Source organism: Nyctereutes procyonoides, unplaced genomic scaffold (genome assembly GCF_905146905.1).
Source record: "Nyctereutes procyonoides isolate TBG_1078 unplaced genomic scaffold, NYPRO_anot_genome, whole genome shotgun sequence".
NCBI classification, from domain to species: Eukaryota; Metazoa; Chordata; class Mammalia; order Carnivora; family Canidae; genus Nyctereutes; species Nyctereutes procyonoides.
This window is the reverse complement of record NW_026575159.1, coordinates 24,531,560-24,551,218: the sequence shown is the minus strand read 5'-3', so window position 1 is coordinate 24,551,218 and position 19,659 is coordinate 24,531,560. Positions and strand designations below refer to the sequence as shown.

The window sequence follows — 19,659 nt, the reverse complement described above, 5'->3', positions numbered from 1 at the left end:
AGTCTGTAGTTATCTGTATGCCTGGGAGAAGGCAGAGTTAAAAATCTATCATCCATTCATTAGCTTCCTATTCCCATATCTGATCACAAGGGCAATTTCAATTACGCAGATACTATAGCTCCGTGACCACTCCAGTTGGGAACCTGGAAAACAATCAAATGCTACCGTTTCATACCTGCTCCAGCATTGGAGCTGTTTCACTGCGGTCTTCCTTTCTGTCAGCACCATCCACCCCAACAGCTTTGGATGCCAACAAACCTTGAGAAAAATTGTACAGAAATTGCTTATTAGAAAAATTAGTGACTTTCACTCTAAGTTTAAATTTCCCCCAAATTTTAGCAGCTGAAATCCCCCATCCTTCTTACTATAGAGGAAACAAACATTCTCAAAAGTTTACTTGTCAAAAGCACAAACACCCTTAATAATGACTCAAAGGACTAAATCGGAACTTGAAAGTTGCTCACACAATTAGTTTCCTGTAAAAACCACTGCTCCTCAAAGATATCCTTAAGAAACAACACACATATACATTTAGTCTATCGAAATTTTAAGTTCTATAGCTTAATGTCTAGAAACCTAAGATAGCTTTAATTAATACTCACAAATATGGCTTTGTCTATACAAGTGAAATACAGAGTTAATACTAAGGTCTGAGAAATCCTTCCAAACAACTGCAATATAAGATTTTGTCATTGTATTATGTGCTAAAGAAAGAAAACTACTCCTAATTTTTAATTCCACTTGGATTCTTTGACCTACGCTTTGTGGGTTAACCTCTATATCCCAATGTACCTTATCTTCTTAAAAATTGCCAAAAACACTGATGGGTCTGTTATATGTGAACGGGAAAAATGCGTGGGCCCTTCCTGCATTTGAGCTTAATATTATAGCCTCATTCTAAAAATTATTAAATAATTTAGGAATTCCAGTGTTCTCCAATGTGTATCACTAATTCTCAATTTTAGAAACACAGTATTTCACCTGGAGTATATAAGTGAACTTTGCAAGAGATTAAGACTCTGCCTTAAGTAAAGGTATTTACTTGGTCAAGATTCTTTGCAAAGCACCTGACAGATACCTTCAATGAAGCCAAGTTTATAATGCTTATATAATATAACAAGTATGTCTTTGCTTATAATCATTGGCACAAAAAAGGTCACCAAAAATCATTTGTCATTTCAAAGTTGGCTACACAAAACCTCTGCTTCAAAGGAAGCATGTTTAACAATCGACAACAGTGAACATACTGCAGCAATTATACCCCCTATACCACTGAAGCCATCTAGATAGCATAGTTAATAAGAGGAAAAAAGTGCTCCAACAAGCCACATAGCATTAAGCTATCCATGTGGCAACATCTCTTGACTTTTTCAGTAACAATTTCAAAGCCATTAAGTAATCTAAGTATGAATTCAAATATTAAAATCATATCCTTATAGTAGTACTAGAACCAAATGTTAAATTAGGAGAAAAGCACTTTTCCTTTATTGGTAAGTTGAATATCCAGCACCCAAGAATTATAATTTAAGATAGAAAAAGGATGAGTGTAAAACAATGATTTTGATACATCAATGATTGGTATTAAAAAAGATATTTGGTCCAGTTTGAGATAACAATCTATACAGTTTGCTCACACAATATTAAGTATAGATTTAAATGGGGGGAAAATCCAACTTAGAAATAATTTTACAAAAAGCTTATAAACCATAAATTCAATCCTATTAACATCACTTCTGAACAGATTTTTAGGTGACTGAAAGAGATATAACACAGTGTATTTCCTTAACACTCAGAACCATATTCACTAGTTTTTTTCTTCTCTAGCTAGTACTTTTGAAAATCACTAGTACTGAAATAAAAAGAAAAATTAGGGAATGAAATTCTTTTGCAGGAAATAGAGTAGAGGTTCCACTTCTAAGGTTTACTCAAACAGGAAAAATATTTTGCTATTCAGTCTATTAAGTATATCTTACTTTGTTTCCTTTCATATAGGTGGTAGAAATACTTTTTAAATCTCATCAATACACAGAAGAGATCTCAAATCACAAAATTAAAAATAAGATACCACAAGTTTTAAAATAAAGAAAATAATTCAGACATACTCATGAATTTAAATTAGGATATTATAGACACAATTAAGCAATTCCCACCAAATGGTTTGTGAAGAAAAAATAAAGCTTTGTAATGTTCTTATAAAAAGTAATGTGGCATTTAATAAAAACTATTCAAAATCAGATTAGAAAATACAATATGCGGCATCCAGAGAATTCAAACACATCCAATATGATCGATAAAAAGCTTTTGTATTTTATATACAAGCTATCTTACAGAAGAGGTACTAAGTACAAACAACAAAAGGGGATAAGAATAAAAGTCTTTGAGAGGTCTCTGATTACTGCTGCCTTTAAATCTATACAAAAATCTGTTTTCTTGGCCTGCAAACATGCTGGGGAGAAATGTAAAACTCCTTAGAAAATTAGAAGTTATCTGCAAATGCTTATTAATTATCAATATATCACTAACAGTTCCTCCTCCGGAAGAATGTATCTGTAATTATCTTAACAGAATGCAATTTGCAGTTTCAAGATTATTAAGAAAATATCAGGTAAAAGTAGAACATCTAATATTCATGAGTCCCACCCACAAAGTCACAATTTTTCAATACTGCATACTTCAGCTACAAAATACGTATCTGCCTCTGCTAATAGGAATGAATAGGACAGAGGCCAGAACACTCTGGAATGGCAAACGGGGAGGAAAGAAAGAGTAAAGTAGTTTAATTTGTGCTCTACTTTTCAACCAGGGATTCCAAAACACAACATTCTTGTGTTGTGGGAATAAGACCAATATTCTTGAATATTTGGGAATAAAAATAAAATATTCTTGAAATTATCATCAGTAATGTGTGAATAAGAATCAAATATTCCTGAAATTATAAAAATAAGAATCAAAGAAGACTTTTAAAAGGGATTAAGAATCAAATATTCTTGAAATTATCATCAGTAACGTGTACTGGCCCATTCAAACCTGTGGGTTTTTTTAAATTATTTTTGAAATTCCTTAAGCTGTACAAACATATCTAAGCTGACTGAATCCTAGAAATTCCTAGAACTCCTAGAAACAAACCATGCACCAATTGCTGATGTTTCTTCCTTTGCTCCCTAGATATCTGTATTTTAAAATCTACTCAAATTTACCTGCACTTTGCTAATAATTTTGTCCCAAAGCATGGACTCTTCTTGAATCTCTCTGTAAAAATCAGTATGCATAAAGTATGTAACTATCGATAAGGAACATTACATAATGAAAAATAAGTCTCTGAAAGCACATATATATGTGTGTGCAACTATCCTTCAATATGTCCTTATTTGGAAACTTTAAAAAAGCCATCTTACACTATTCCCTAGATAGAATTCAGGTTTAGAGTCTCTATAGGGTATAACAGAAAGACAGTGAATATATCAATTAAATTTACCCAGTGGCTGGTCCATGTATTTCCATCTAGAATGATTTAAAAAACAATTAAAATGGAGTGTGGGGAATACATCAGAGCAGGTTAAGATGCTGCCATGATCATAGCCCTATTCGTCTCAGCAGTAAAGGGACAAAAAGACAAGTGAGCTTGATAAATTTAAAATACACCATAATTCCATAACAAAATCACTATATTAGTTCTCATCTCTTTTTATGGTCTACAAATGAAATTTACTGCACAGAGGCAAGCCTGAGTTTCAACCAGTGAAGACAATCTTGTAAGATCTCTTATCCTTTCGCATGATATAGTTGTAAGGTGAACACGGAAATAAATGCAGAAAAATGAACTATTAAAAGAATCTTCATACATTCAAATCTTCTGAGTAAATAAAGGGAAAAAGTCATAATGGCTTCACATCTGTAAAATCTTACATTTTTCTACTGCTGCCAAACTATTACTTGTCCTTTTGAGACTCCCAAGGGGAAGTGAGGACAGAGTCCCTCCACACAAGGTGCAGGGTGTTACTAAGCAACCAGTATCAGAACTTCCTTGAGACATAGGGTAAAATGGTTTTCCCCACTATTGTCTTTTCAAGGCCATATGTAAATAATACATTGTTGTGCACTGAGCTGTTTTTTCTTCTTTTATTTCTTTAAACGTTGGGCTTCAACTTCTCAGGTAAGGCATCTGTGAGAATAGCCTGCCTGAAACTAAACACAGATTATCCAGACTACAGGAAAACCCTTGAGGCTGGTTAAGTAAGCTGGCAGTCACATGCTTCAGGGTCAAGTCGATCTCCCTTTGTCTCGGCCCCTCCAGTAGTGCTCTTTCAGTCTTGGTCTCACAGGAGTTAGAAGTGCTCTTCCTCTTCTGCCACTGTATGCAACCCTAGTTTCCATTCTGCTAGGACCAAATGGAGTCTCAAGCTGCCATCTTAACAATCACCTGGATAACATTTTGACTTTCTCCAAAGCTAACAGTTTCTAAGGAAAAGGTGGAATGGATGAATTCATTTGAAATATTTCCCTTCCTGGGGCCAAAAATATCCTTTATCAGAAAAAGGCACAAAAATAGTATCAGTGAATGGAAAGACTAAATATTCTCACCTGTTGAAATCAATTATAATCACTTAAGATGAACGTTAGATGAACAATGGCTCTAAAGAACCCTCTGCTGCAGAGTCATTTTTCAAAGGGCTTCTATTCTTCACAACATGGTCAACATGCCTAATTTACATTTATTCTTTGATCTGACAACGAAACCAAGCTTCTTCATATTATTTAAAAGAATACCAACAAAGGTTTATATAACTTTATTAGGCCAATAACACTAAAAACCACTTTGTCCTTAAATTAAGAACATATGACTAAATACTTAAAGTATTTTAACTCCCCTTTAACACATACTCAGAAAAATTAAATATGTTTACAATTTTTTGAAAGACTAGAATCCTTAGGCTGAACAGGCCTTGGAAGTGATGGGGCCTAGTATGACTGGCCCTCCTTCAGATACTTGAATCTCTTCTCCTGTGAACACTAACCAGGCTAGGATTTCCAGAGTTTTCATCATCCTAACACTCTACTTCCTAAATTACAACAAAGCACAGAAAAGTAAGATGAAATTCTAAGGACCTACCTGAAGATAAGAAATATAAGAAACTTATAGAAGTACTTTTACTTAGGAATAACAAATTCAAGAACTGAATTTAATTCAGCATTCATCTTTACAACCATATTTACTAGTATCTTTTTTTTTTTAAGGTTTTATTTTTTTAAGTAATCTCTACACCCAATGTGGGGCTTGAACCCACAACCCTGATATCAAGAGTTGCATACTCCATGGACTAGGCCAGCCAGGCACCCCTAGTTGCTACCATCTTTAATGAGACTGGGCAAGAGTCAGAATGTTTGTATAATAATATTTAGAACCTCAGAGATTATGTCACCACAAGTTGACAAAAGCAAATAATTCAATGTTTACAGAAACTACTCCTACCACCAAGGTGATGTTAAAACTATGGAATTTTATCACTAAAATTTTATGGAATTTTATTTTATATGGATCCTATTAATCCTCACAACATCCCTGTGAGGTAGGTAGAAAACATGATAGTTTTCACATTTCACAAGAGAAAAAGCTGACATTGTTGGAGGATGCTGACCTTAAAGAATCATAAAGTAACTTTCTTGTTAACCAGCTTGTTACACTAAAACACAAGATACATTTTATTTTATTAAAAACAGACTACTCTAACCAAACCCTCCAGCCCCCACCACCAAAAGAATCATTGTAGTTTACCAGTAATCTTGTTAAGTCGAGCTCTCTTTGCCTGAAATGAGTTGCCTTGATTATTTTTCCTCTTGTTTGATAATGTGCTCTCTGGCTGTGGAAAGACCATCTTTGGAACGTTCTCTACATGAAGTCCTACTTTTAATAGAATACATATATGAGAGTTTATCTAGAATCCAAAGTTAAAACACATTATTTTTTTAAAATAGCAAAATAGTAAAACTGCTTTGCATTTAATTTTTTTAACCTAGTGCTTGACATAGAACTTTAAAAAACCCAAATATCTCCAGACTGATATATTAGAAATGAAAAACTACTAAGCAGTTATTTTTTAGGAAAGAAAAGAAGAAAATGACTCACTGCTTTTTCCATATTATATATTAAAATACATGCAGAAGCACTTAAAAAGTTAAAGAAGAAAAAAAACACAAACAAAAAACCCAAAGCTTACTAAACACAAATTTAAAAGTCAAAATCTGAACTCCTTTCTAATGAATACTGAGGTCACCCATTATCCAGTACCTATATTAGACCGGTAATCTTCAGCTGTGTTAAGATGCTACAGAAGTTAACCATTCATGCTAGGGAAGAGCCCAATCATTCAACCATACCCTCAAATAGGTAGCTAAGGGGTCTGGCTTACTCTCTATGTGAGTTTACCCTGCCACAAGGAATGAACATAAGAACATATTTTGTACCAAATGTTTCACTAGATGTGGGCAGATCTTCCTTCTTCTCAACTTCTGCAGAAGCTATAGAAGTTGAAGTCTCTTCCTTCTTTGAAGGTACTTTAAACCATTTCCTCTCATCTTTCTCTTTCTCTTTATTGCTGTTGGCGCTGGTGCGAGGCTTGTTCCCTGTTTTATTCTTGGCTGCAGCTGCAGCAGCTGCTTTGACTAAAGCTATCCAATCCTCCAAAGGAAAAACACAAAACGTGAAGTATTAAAAATTAATCAAAATTTAATTACACTAATGAATAAAAACATCTCACATTTTCAAAGCTACTCTCGCACGCAAATATAAAAGTTGAATTAATTCTATTTACAAGATAAATCATCCACATGGTAATTATCAAATTTAATGATCTAAAGGGTTAGTTGGATTGTATAACCTTACATAAAATTGGAAAATATTTAGTAACAAATATTCCTTTGATCTACTTTCATTGAAATAAAATCTAAAATAATAGAGGAAACCCTTTAAACAAATACAGAACACTTCACGACGTTGTCTTAGTACTTGAAATTCAAATGGCAAATTGCATTTCTTTTCTGAATACAACCAACCTTAAAAGAAGTTAGAGAAAAGTGCTTTCGTTGCAATCCTATAAAGATTAAAAGAAATGTACTCCCACTGAACAAATTACTATTCCACGTTAGGAAGAATGTACCACTCACAGTATGGTCAACTTCATAAAATTCAAGATATGATTTTATTAATTTTTAAAGCTTTGAAAGTTTGGACACCAATTTATCACAACAGCTTAATACTACTAGCGAAAGAAAAAGAGCCACTTGATTTGACCAAGGTGAAGTACAGGTTGACAGGCTCCAGATTAATTAATTTCCCTCCCTCTTCAACTTCCGGGGATTTGCGTTGATTGCCACTCTTCTGAGATGTGAATATTTACCCTTCTTGCGTTCACATTTTCAGTTTGTTGTTAAATAATTTTTTCTATTACCATTTTATTTCTAATTAAAAACACTTATTATAAAAAATATGAAAAGATGTAAAAAAAGTGGCGCTAACATTTAAATTTTCACAATCAAAATGATTTTTTTAAAAAAACTGTTTGTAACACCTCTACAGTTAATCTTCCACTGAGGCCACTAAGCTTCAGAGAGACCAACTCAAATTCAACCAAAATGGGTAGGTAACACATTAAATTCTTAATCCACGTAACTAAAGAATACTTGACAACATCAAATGCAGTTACTTTACAGGTTACATTAATGACTGCTCAGTCTTGAAAATATATGTGAATAAGACATTAAAAGTAAGCCAACAAACAAAATCTATGTCTCTTTCTCTTCCCCATGATTGAAATGGACTAAAACTATCATGTGACTGCACCTAACACATTCATTCACCAATTTTCTATTGAATATCTTGCTATGTGTGCCAAGAAGCATGCTAAGAATTCATGAGACATTTAATAAAAGATGCTGCCTGAAAGGACCCAAAATGTATAGGCCCTGGAGTGATCACATCTTTGCTCCTGCCTGGAAGATGACCAGCATCTAGCTTTCACAGTATTTAAACTGTGTCCCCCATATATGTCTAATCAGAAAGTGAACTAAGACATAGTTGTGAAATACAGATTTATGTCTCTAGTTTGTAAAAAGAAAAAGAAAAAACAAACCAGATAAACCAAGTTTATCCAATCCCAGGTTTACTTAGAGCCATGTTTTTTGGTACTACCTATAAGGAACTGAAAAGCAAATAAAATTAACTATTAGACAGTGTGATAGGATAGACAGTGGAGGAATAAACAAAATACCACGGAAGAAAACAAAATAAAATATTAACCTTAAGAGAAATGCTAATGGACGGCTTCAAGGAGCCTGACAGTTGAGGTAAGCCCTGCAGCAGGAATCTTTGAGGCAAAGGGCAGAAGGAAAGGAGTCAAGAAAGGAGTTAACTGACAGCAGAAGCAAGAGGAAGTCCACGGGACAAAGCCATGGCAGTCAGTGTACGTGAACAGACAGAAGATGCAGGAGCATCTGAGTAAGCCAGAGACGTATGGCTAAGATGAGCTTTGAGACTGACATTAAGTATTAGAGAAAAAATAGCACCACAGATGAAACAGAGAGTAATGAACAAAGCAGACAGAGAAACTAAAGTACTGCCCGACTAGCAAAGTGCCAAATTCAGCAGAGATCATACCTGTACATGGTCTTATGAAGAGCAGAGTGCTTAATTCTGTGTTCCACATTGTGGGGAAATTTTTAAGTTGTTAGAGAAATGCTGAAAAATGCCAGGGGTAAATTCCATCCCTGGCTCTTTTCTCTCTCCAATGAACAGAAAACTGGGAGAGATTCATGTTGTAGTTCTTAAAACTGCAATTAGATATTTCTTTAAAGTTCCTTATCATAGGACTTGTTAATCATGGAACCACTGCAGTTGTGTCATTAAAAAATTCTCCCATTATTTTGCCCTTCTATTTTTAAACAGGTAAGATTCACTATTAAAAATAGCTGGTGTGATCCTTCCATGAATTAGAGCTAAATGATGTGCTTCAAAGCTCCTGTAGACAACAGAGCAGTCCACAATAAAGAACATGTTGGAAATCAGATTGACTTTAGAGTCATTCTATGCATTATGGTTATGTGAAATTTTAAGCCAGTCATTCAATTCTCTAAGTCCTGAATTCCTCAACTGTGAAACAGAACTATCAGTCAGCCATGTCAAAGGTTCTGCTAGGAGAACCCAATTAAATAATGTATGCAAAATAAGTTTTATAAATAGTAAAGGACCTTAAGAGCACATCTTTAACACTGGTGAGTTTTACATCAGCACACTTGCAAAAAGAAAAAATAGGATAGAAAAAGCCACGGAAAGTTTAGAGAAGAATATATTTCCATACTGCATCTATTTATCCTTTGCCAATTTAGTAAAAGAAATTTACCGTATATCTTTACAAAGGAATTCTCAAAGTACTCAAAATTTTTAAGATACATGCAAAGTTGGATTCTCTTAGCACTGCCCACGCAACACCTGACTTAGTATATTTCCTACATGAAAACAAGTCAAAAACTTTTTGGGGAAAAAAAAAAGACACATAAAATGAAACCATTTTATTAAAAAAAACAATTCTACAGATATTTTAGTGTGCTTGTAATTAAAAGTTATGAAGAAAAATATAAATTAAAAGAAATACAGTGTCACTCAGGGCACCTGGGTGGCTCAGTAGGTTACGGTTCTGACTCTTGATTTCAGCTCAGGTCATGATCTCAGGGTCATGAGATTGAGCCCTGCATAGGGTTCATGCTATGTGTGAAGTCTGTTTAAGATTCTCTCTCACCTCTCCCTCTCCCGCCACCCTGTCCCGCCTGTGTGCACTCTTGCACCTTCTCTCAAAAAAAAAAAAAAAAAAGAAAGAAAGAAAGAAAGAAATATAGTATTACTCATATTTTCAAAGGTTTGTATTTTGGCATTGATTTTAATGTTAACATACATCATAATGTAACTATTTACTCAAAGTAAACACCAAATACATCCCATAAATTAATTTTTATTACTTGTAATTTTACCACAGACCAAATTGGCTCAGTGTCTCACTTTGGAGAAAAATTGAAGTTTTAGGGTTAGTGCCATCTCACAAACAGCTGAATAGCCAGAATAACAATTATAGCCTTAAAGAAAAAAAAATTTTGAGAATTTTGTTTAATTAGACAGGTATATATTAAACTAAGTTTCCAATGTCTTAATCTATATTTCTATGCAGTAACCAAGAAATCACACCATTGAATGCTTAAAGGAACATTTTATTTATATGTACAAGCAGGAAAACACAAAGCAATTTCCTGATCAAAAGCATTTCCATTTTAAATTGCATTTCCATATTAACTGAGGAAAAATTCTGCTATCTGATCACCACAAAACTAAATTTTTGAAAACCAGGTGATTTAAAACAATCACACTTCTCAGAAGGTATCAAGAATCATTTTTTTTAACGCGGTGATCTACATTTCTAGATTACTAAATATACACATTTGGCTGCAATTGACCAGATAATTTCAACACATTTCAGAATACTTTTCACTGCACAGTATAGAACAAGTATGTAGCATATTTCCATATTAGACATTTTTATAGATTACTTTCAATTCTTAAAATTAATTGTAGGTCCAGGTGCTGAAAATCCCAAATAACAGCAGAACATAAAAGAAAATATTTTAAATTTCTATTGGCACCTTTTCTTTCCAGTCTTTCAGGAAACATATTCAATCAATGAAATCATGGTTTTAACTTCATCCCAGATTCTCCTTTAAATGCTTACCGTTCATTCTTGCTTTGAGCAGTGACAAAGCATGTAATAGACTGCTTACGTCCTATGACTCAGAGAGCCCTACCTGAAGCAGCCTACAGAGTGTCAGGTAAGCGCCTTTTAAAAGAAGATTAATGACTATGATTTATAAAAGGAAAGAAGAAGATAAGAAACTCAATATAAAATTTTATATTAAAAATTAACTTTCTAAATGATAATATATACCAGGAAAAACAAAATGAAATTAAAAAAAGGCACTTACCTCACTTCCCATAGACTGGTTACACGATCCAGCTGGGTCGATAGGACAACACCAGCTTAGTGGATGCTGGGATTTCACCTGGAACAGAAACTAGTGACCTATAACTTTAGCAGGTCTAAAGCCAAAGAAGCAAAAATCAAGTGTATAATTTATTTTACATTCTAAGCTTCTTTTTCTTGCTGCTATTTGGGGCTATCAGCACATAATCCTACAATTAGTTCACTTTAAAATATATGTATTTTTTTTTCCTTTTCTTTCTTTCTTTCTTTTTCTTTTTTTTTTTCTTGATTGGTCACCATTCAAGAAGACATCCCTTTGGGTAGCTAGGAATGCTGAACACTCTTACCTGCCCCTTAGCATCCTCGGGCATGGCCTTAATGTGCATTCTTTTTAAACAACGAATTACTCCATCATAAAACTGAACTGTGAATGTTCCTGAAACAGGAGCAAGTCAGAATCATTAGAAAATACAACTGAACCTTACAGCAACACTTGAAATCTAACAAGTCACACCCTGACAGAAGTAAATACACTGTGACTGCAGTAACTGCAAACACACACCCGTTAAGAACTTGATAAAGTTGGTTAAAGTTTATTTGGTTAAGTTGTACTTTCTCTTTCCCTCTAATAAAATCATTACTTCCAAACATAAGTACTATTTCTATAAGAATTATCCTTCCTTCTTTGGAAGTTTCTTTTTAGAGAGAAAGAACTGATACAGGGACAAAAAAAATCACTTGCTCAAGGAAAGATTATTCCATTCACAGTATTAAAGAACTAGCAAGTAAGAAAGTATCAGATCCACAGGCTTCTAAGCTAGAAAATAACTTACAGACCATGTAGATGAAATTGTTCTGCACAGATGAGAACAATGAACTGCCAGGAGGCCGAAGGCTCCATCCATAGCAGTCCACTAAGCAGCAGCACAGCCATATCCACACCCCCATCCCCATGCCTTTCCCACTCACTCAGTTCCGCTTTTAGGACTCAAGACCCTGTTTGCATGACAATCTCAAAGTATATTCGCTTTTTGTTACAGAGGCCATGCTTTCAAGTCAACAAAACATATAAATTGTGTAGATCTTATACTTAAGAAATTTCAGTTTTTTCTATCATTTCTGGTACAAATGAGGGCTGAGAGCCGCTTTAAGTAAACAGATACATGACCTTTACAAAAGAAGTAAAAACAATAAGGTGTGATAATTTTTATGATTGGCTTTGAAGTTGGCACCAAAGCCAGACATACATGTACAAAGATTTTCCTTAATTTTGTAATTTGATCACTCGATTTCGTATTTTCTATAATTAGCGTAATTCACAATATTTCAGATATAAAGATCTAGACCCAGGTTACTGAGGGGAAAAAAATGATTAGTTGAGGAGCAAGGATATAAAGCCACTGGGAAAATTTTGAGAATATCAAACCATACATACACTTTACACTACCACCACTCCTGCAACTGTCCTCTTCCTTCTTCAATAATGGCCTTCCAGAAGAAGGCAGGCTCCACACCAACTGGGCATTCATCCCTCCTCACTAGTGATATCACACTGTTTCTGCTCTTGTGATGCCTTTCTCCTTTCCTCCCTCCAACCTACTCTTCAAGATCACCTCTTTAAATCTCACACAGAATATGAACACTTCTCTGTTCCCTGTTTACGGATTTGTCCCTCCTCTTCAACTTCTCTAAGATATATTTCACACATTGTTTTCGTTAGTTTTGTTTAGCTTTTACAGTGCCTCTTGAAGGCTTCCCTTCCCTTGTTTTTCTTTGGGGGCATGGGCATGGTGGGCAGGCTCATCTACCATGTGAGGCATACAGAAAAAAAAAAAAAAAAAAAAAACAGCCAATGGAGATTTTTTTTAAAAAATTACAACTGCCAATATTTCACTAAGGGCCCACATGAACTCCTCTTGCAATGGCAGAGACTGCAATAAGTGTCTTCACTCTTCCACTAATAAAAGCTTAATTTTCTGTATTCTATGCCCATGGACAAACAGGAGAGGATAAAACATAGGGGCTTTGCTTCTGAGTGCATTGCGTGTATGTACACATGGATTTGTATATGGTATACTTCCAAGAAGCTTTAAGCATGGAAGTAAGGTCTCAAAGCTCTCCACACTTAAAGGAACTGCTCTTAATTAAGATAAAATGTCGTTTAATTGTGTTTCATTTTCTTTTATTTTGACTGGATCCATTTACTATCCAACAGAATTGATTCGTTACCTCCTCCTCCATTCCTTCCACAAACTGTAACTGACTGCTTATACACGGGGCTCTGGACTAGAAACCTGGGGAATAGGTGTATGTAAGACACAGGACTATGGGCTCTCAGGAAGTGTAAGTGCACAGGGAGACAAAGGCCATATGAGACAAGGAAAAGTGACCTGCCAACCTAACAATGAAGATGCCCCTCAATTCCTCCTAGAGTAAGGTGATGAGAGGTAGTAAAGTCATGTTTGTTATTTCAATTCCTTAAAACAGTAAGTCAGAATAGGCCTTTGTAAAGTTATATCATATTTCTAGCTAGACACCAAGGATTTGCTTTCCCACACCTAACACTCTTTAATATATCTCGTTTTAAATGTTTTCCTCTTTTATCTCCTCTTACCTCCCATTTTTTCCCCACATTTGTTACTCTAAATGTCCTCAGCTTAAATCCCTTCCACAGTTCCTTCCCATCACCTCCAAATAAAATTGAAATTCTATAGCAAGATTGTAAGACATTCCACACACAGGCCCTTGCTTTTCTCTCCCCCTTTAAAGGATTCCCTCACTCCAGTCACACCAAAGTCTCACAGTTCCTAAAAGGTGGCAGGCCTTTCTTCTGTTCTTTTACAACATACCGTTTCTTCTGTCAGAAAAGCTTTTCATTCCTTATCTAGCTGACTTGTTTGTCTTTCAGGTTTAAAGCATCCCCTTACTTAGATTAAATGTCTCTTCTTGCAAAGAAGCTGCCACTCAATGTGTCTCTTCAGTAAAAAAAGATGAGTGGTGAAGTTTAGGAAATAATTGTTATAGAAAACTAATGTTATTACTGACTTGAAAAATATACTTACAAATATTTTATGACTTTTTAAAGTGAGATTTTAAATAAATTTTTTAAAAAATATTTAAGTATATTTCCAATACTATTTAAATATTAACTTTCATGCCTTTCCAAATTAGTCAGTCTATAAGTTCTGTGTTTTTTTTAATACATTACCTGCCCAACAGATGTATTCATCTTCAGCCACACTAATGTACCTGATTTCTGTGTTATTTTCAACATTTCTGATCAGTTCAGTAATATTTGCTCAATATTAATATTAGATACCACAAAGGCTATTTTAGGAAACTTAACTCTCAGGACGACTGGGTTGCTCAGTGGTTGAGCATCTGCCTTCAGTTCAGGGTGTGATCCCGGGGTCCTGGGATCCTGTCCGACATCAGGCTCCCCAAAGGGAGCCTGCTTCTCCCTCTGCCTCTGTCTCTGCCTCTGCCTCTTTCTGTGTGTCTCTCATGAATAAATATTTTTTTTTCTTTTAAAGTAAACTTAATTCTCAGAAATTAAGGAAATGGGCTAGGAAAAGATGCAATAAAGGAAATCCTCAAATTGACAAATTTCCACACTCTTTCCTCAGAAAACACTGTACTATATTTTACTTTCAAGTTGAACTGATTTGAATTTCCCTGTATCTTTAACCTTCCCTCACACTCGGGTTGAGCTGCTCATAAAGATAACTTAGCCAACAAACTGGAAACAGAAAAGAAATAAAATGCTTATAATGTAAGCCTGTGAACCAAAAGCTGCACAGTTTTAACCAACTCTTTCCCTCTCCTAATTTAAACATTTATTTAGGCAGTAAGTAGATCACGTATCATGTTATTCTATATAACATGTAACAAATGAAACACTCCTAAAAATTAAGAATATTAGCAGGAAATTCATTAAGTCTGAAACAAGAAGTAACAACTATATGACCATATGTAACAATTACACACATTAAAATTAGAAACACAGTTAAATTTTCTCAGATCACTTTGAAGTAATCTAAGACCACTTCAAATACATACCTTCTTTGTTAATTGCTTCAATCTTGGCAGGGTAATAGCGACAATCTGTCCAGCGAGCCAGAACTTCTTCTCCAGCTTTGAAATCCTATTTTAAACAACTTTTAAGATCAATACCATGTATAATAAATAAGCATTTCCTTTATAAAAATAAAGTTTTGTAATATTTAACAGAATTTCTTTTGAAATATATCATTACATAGTTAGCAAATGGAAAAAGCTTGCTACTTACAAAGAAATCTTCCTCATCTTTTAGCCCTTCTTTTCTTAACGCAGGTCTCTCCAAGGGTCGCAACCTATTGCTATCCCAGTAAATCCATTCATCATAACGATGACTCCAACGCTCAAAATGGACCAACATCTTGCCCTCCTCATAGTCGATTTTTTCAATTCGTGATGGATACCTCCAAAATAAAAAGAAGCTTCATATAAGGAGAAAATTCTTATGTTTGTTTACACAAAGTATTAAAAAGAATAATTTAACTGAAATATTGCTTACCATTAAAACCATAAAATATGGGTATTTTTAAACTACTGAACCAATGAAATTTGTTTTATTATTATTTTTAATGATTTTTTAATAAAGATTTTATTTATTTATTCAAGATAGACACACACAGAGAGAGAGAGAGAGAGAGAGAGAGAGAGAGAGAGGCAGACACACAGGCAGAGGGAGAAGCAGGCTCCATGCAGGAAACTTGATGTGGGACTCGATCCTGGGACTCCAGCATCACACCCTGGGCCGAAGGCAAGCACTAAACCGCTGAGCCACCCAGGGATCCCCAAATGATTGATCTTAATACCCAGTAAAATACTTCAATACACTCCCAGTGGAAATATAAATTACTTGCACTGTTTTGGTAAGTAAATTGAGAACAGGTTTCATGAGCCCTAAACATATTCCTATTTTTTAACTCAATCATTATAATTCTGGAACTATATATACAAAATGTTTATAATAACAAAGAAAATAGAAACCATCTAAAAATATAATTAGAAAAACTGAAGACTGTCTAGCTATACAAACAATAGTATATCCACTGAATGATATAGTCTTTAAATGTGGTATTTACAAAAAATTTACATAGGAAAATGTAAAAAAGTAGCAGCACTGTGCTCAGAATTATAAGTATGTAAAACAAATTTGTCTAGCAAAACATACCAACATGTACATGTGTCTCTTTATGGCACAAAACCACTGTTTTTTTCTATTTCTCCATACTTTCCAATATTTTATAACGCATATCAATGATAGTAGGAAAAGCTCGGTTAAACTTTAAACTCTAAAATATAAAAATAACAAATATTGTTCTGTCTTTATGTGTGATGCTTTTATGATAAATTCTAAAAAGAAATTAGAAATTAGTTAACTTGGAACTTTCAACACAGAAAATTGCCTCATTTCTAATGTACTGTATTAAATGTTCACAGATGACTCAAAAATTTTTAGAAAGTATCATTAAATAACCGTAAGACTCAACAGCAGCACACGGTAGATCATTCAGCCATAAAAGTTTCGTATTTTTGCTAGTTTTTGATAAATCTGGAATTTTTCTTCTCCCTATAGAAAACTGGCTTTCACTATAAAGCACAATAGACCTTACATAACTTTAAAATTTAGGAACTACTACATGCTTTATATATCATTCATGCTATTCAAGGCTTCTTAACCATTTCAAGGGCCCTGAATCTTTCTCTGGTGTAGCTTCTTTCCCCACTTTGGTATGATACTGAACTACTTGGGACGTCCTCAAAAATACTGAGATCTGTCAAACATTTGTGCATTTGTACACTCTGTTCTTTCCACCTAATCCCAAACTGTCTCCCTCCCTTCCTTCTCTATTCCTCATTCCAGGCTTGGCTTAATGTGTAATCCCATGTGCAAAGACATTCCCACTCCCTGCCCTGGCTGCTCTGACTGCACCCACCTGCACAACCACCATCTCAGTGCAGGTTCCTAAACTGTGTGCCATGAGGTATTTATAGCCCTACTTTAATACTCATGACCTACAAAGAGGTCTGGTGGTTAAATAGCTTGGGAAAATACTGGATAAAAAGTTATATTGTTTTCTTTGTTGGAGATAAAACATTTACTATTACCACAGTAAAAGAAATAGGTAACCCTTTTATCACAAACCTTTTATTAACAATTCTTGTGATAGCAGATATCTGAGGGACATGATTTTAGATGCTACCCTTTGGCCTGTGAGCTTCAAGGATTAAGAGTCATGTCCATTCTCGTATCCCCCAAGCGTCTAGCCCAATGACCGATACGCACTGGCCACTCAGGGAACGCTCGGAACGAACGAGAAGTTTTGTTAAAGACAGTCTGCACATTTCTTCAGAACTAAGAAGGCTGCTGTTGACCTTATAACCTTAAGTTAGAACTTACTCTTGGTCTTCTTTGGGGAATAGGTGTGAAGAAACACTTCGTTAAAGAAAAGCATAAAGGGACTTAACATACTCCCCAAGGTGAACAAGGCAGACCCCACCCACCAAGAATCAATGTTATAACACTTGTCTTTTGCAATGATGCTCTGACAGTATGTTTCTCCTCCTCCAGTTTTTAAAACGTAAGAACTGCCACTAGCACTGGGGGACGCCTAGAAGTAACAATGCCCTTTAGTTTATTTTCCAGCATTCACTGGCCACTTCACCATTACAAAGAGATTTTCTAGCAATTATAAAGAATGGATAAATTTCTAATTCTGCATGTTTATTATCTTTTTATTTTTGAACAAAACATCAGGGGTTTATTCTCTGGGTTACTTCAAATTCTAAATGTAAAAAACTCACGTATTTAAAACATTCCTCAAAGTGAGAATGGTCCACAGTAACAGTTAAACACATCTTTATTTACATAACATCACTGAATTCAGCAAAGAGTCAGAATCCAAGTAAGTTCAAATCGTTTAAATCTGGATTGCATTTTTAAGTAACTTATAGTTTCCTAAAATACTTCAAACTCTGTTCACTGACAGGATGCCTGATGTTAACCACCAAACTAAAAATTATATTTTGGGGAACTGCTTCAGAATAATTTATAGCATGTTATATACTCTTTATATAAATATCAAGAGATTGATAGGTAAACTTTGGATGAAGGCCAAGAATGAAGTAACACTAATACCCAAGATTATCTCTTTTAATCCTTATCCCCTAATCAAATGTTGAATCTTAAATAAAAGTGCCATAAATATTACCATTGTCAAGAATGACTAAGTTTCTGTTCATTCATTTCATATGTATTTGGGCATCTAATAAGATTAAGACACTTGCCAGGCACTGTTGGTACAGAAAAAGGAAATATCATTAACTCCTACCTTCAAGGAACTTAGCTGAGAGTCTGACAAGGAGAAAGAAGAATTAGAAAATTCACATGTATGTTAAGCTTTATGTTCTTTCCTTACCGAGTATCAACTGCTCCTTATATACCTTGTCTCTTTGGATCCTGGTAACCATCCAAGGTATAGATAACACAGTCCCCATGTAACAGATGAAGACTGTCCAAGAATACACATGGTAGAGTATTCACAGCCAAAACCAACTGGCACAAAAGCCTATAGCAGAAATGGGGTAAGGTCTACATCAAAGTAATTATATCATATATGGTGTACTGGTAAGTATATACAAGAATTTCATATAAGATGCTATTAATAAGAGAGAAAATTGGGGAGTTCACTGAATGTTCTTGGTAGATGTCATCTATGTTGGTCTTCTAGGATTTAGACTTAATAAACAAGGTACAAAAAAGGTAAAGTGCACACACTTCCAGTTAGTCAATGTTCATTTACTTAAAACCAAGGTTAGGCAATCAGTCAGATAATGAGGTCTCTGTCCTTAAGAACCTCTTGACCAAAGGCTGGAGGGGCAGTTCAAGGAAACCGGTCCCTTTGGCTAGACTACACGATCAGCAATAGGGTGAATAAAAGAGAATACTGGGACATCAGACTGGACTTAGTAGCTAGGTTCAAAGTGAGGGGCTCTGTAATACCAAACTAATGAAACACTATACAAACAACAGGAAATCCCATACTTTGGTTTGCCTCAGGAAAAAAAACCCTAACATTAAAATCTTTGCTATCATGTAAAATGCACAAAATGGCAACTTAACATATAGTCCTATACAGTGAAATGATTTTCCTATTCTAACAAATGGCCCAAAGTAATAATGCTTTGATACACAGTGAATGAAAAATAGTGAACAAACGTATTCACAAATGCCTTCTATCTTGACTGAAAGCAACACTATTTTGATACACAATTTATGTTTTATTATAATTGAATATGAATGGAACATAAAACTTTTCATATTGAATTTGGAAGATGTAGTGATGATGCTTTTTTTTTTTTGTGATGATGCTTTTGTTTTGTCATCTTTTAAAATGCTAAATCACGGAAAACTGTTAAAAAACAATGATTAGGCTGAGTCTCCAACATTTATGATGGGAAAAGATCTCAGAAGTGGGAGATTGGGGTTTCAGAGTTAAAACAATGGAAGATAAGAAGAAAAAGAAATACTTGGCATTTGGCTTGGCATTTCTTAAGGGGTTCAAAAGAAAGAGATGGAAGTGTGATTCCCCAGTGC

General features: G+C 34.7%; 1 protein-coding gene across 12 annotated transcripts in view; it reads right to left on the bottom strand.

The window, feature by feature from the left end:
- The window catches only part of PHF20L1 (PHD finger protein 20 like 1), a 77,283-nt gene that overhangs the window by 42,659 nt on the left and 14,965 nt on the right, over nt 1-19,659 (bottom strand). For 6 of the 12 annotated variants that reach the window (XM_055314442.1, XM_055314433.1, XM_055314434.1 and 3 more), the window contains 7 exons: nt 15,304-15,475; nt 15,075-15,159; nt 11,363-11,451; nt 11,017-11,106; nt 6,463-6,676; nt 5,774-5,902; nt 176-258 (listed from right to left, as the gene is read on the bottom strand). In XM_055314442.1, the coding sequence (XP_055170417.1) occupies nt 176-258; nt 5,774-5,902; nt 6,463-6,676; nt 11,017-11,106; nt 11,363-11,451; nt 15,075-15,159; nt 15,304-15,475 (862 nt within the window). The other 6 variants (XM_055314435.1, XM_055314437.1, XM_055314436.1 and 3 more) reach the window with 6 other exon arrangements.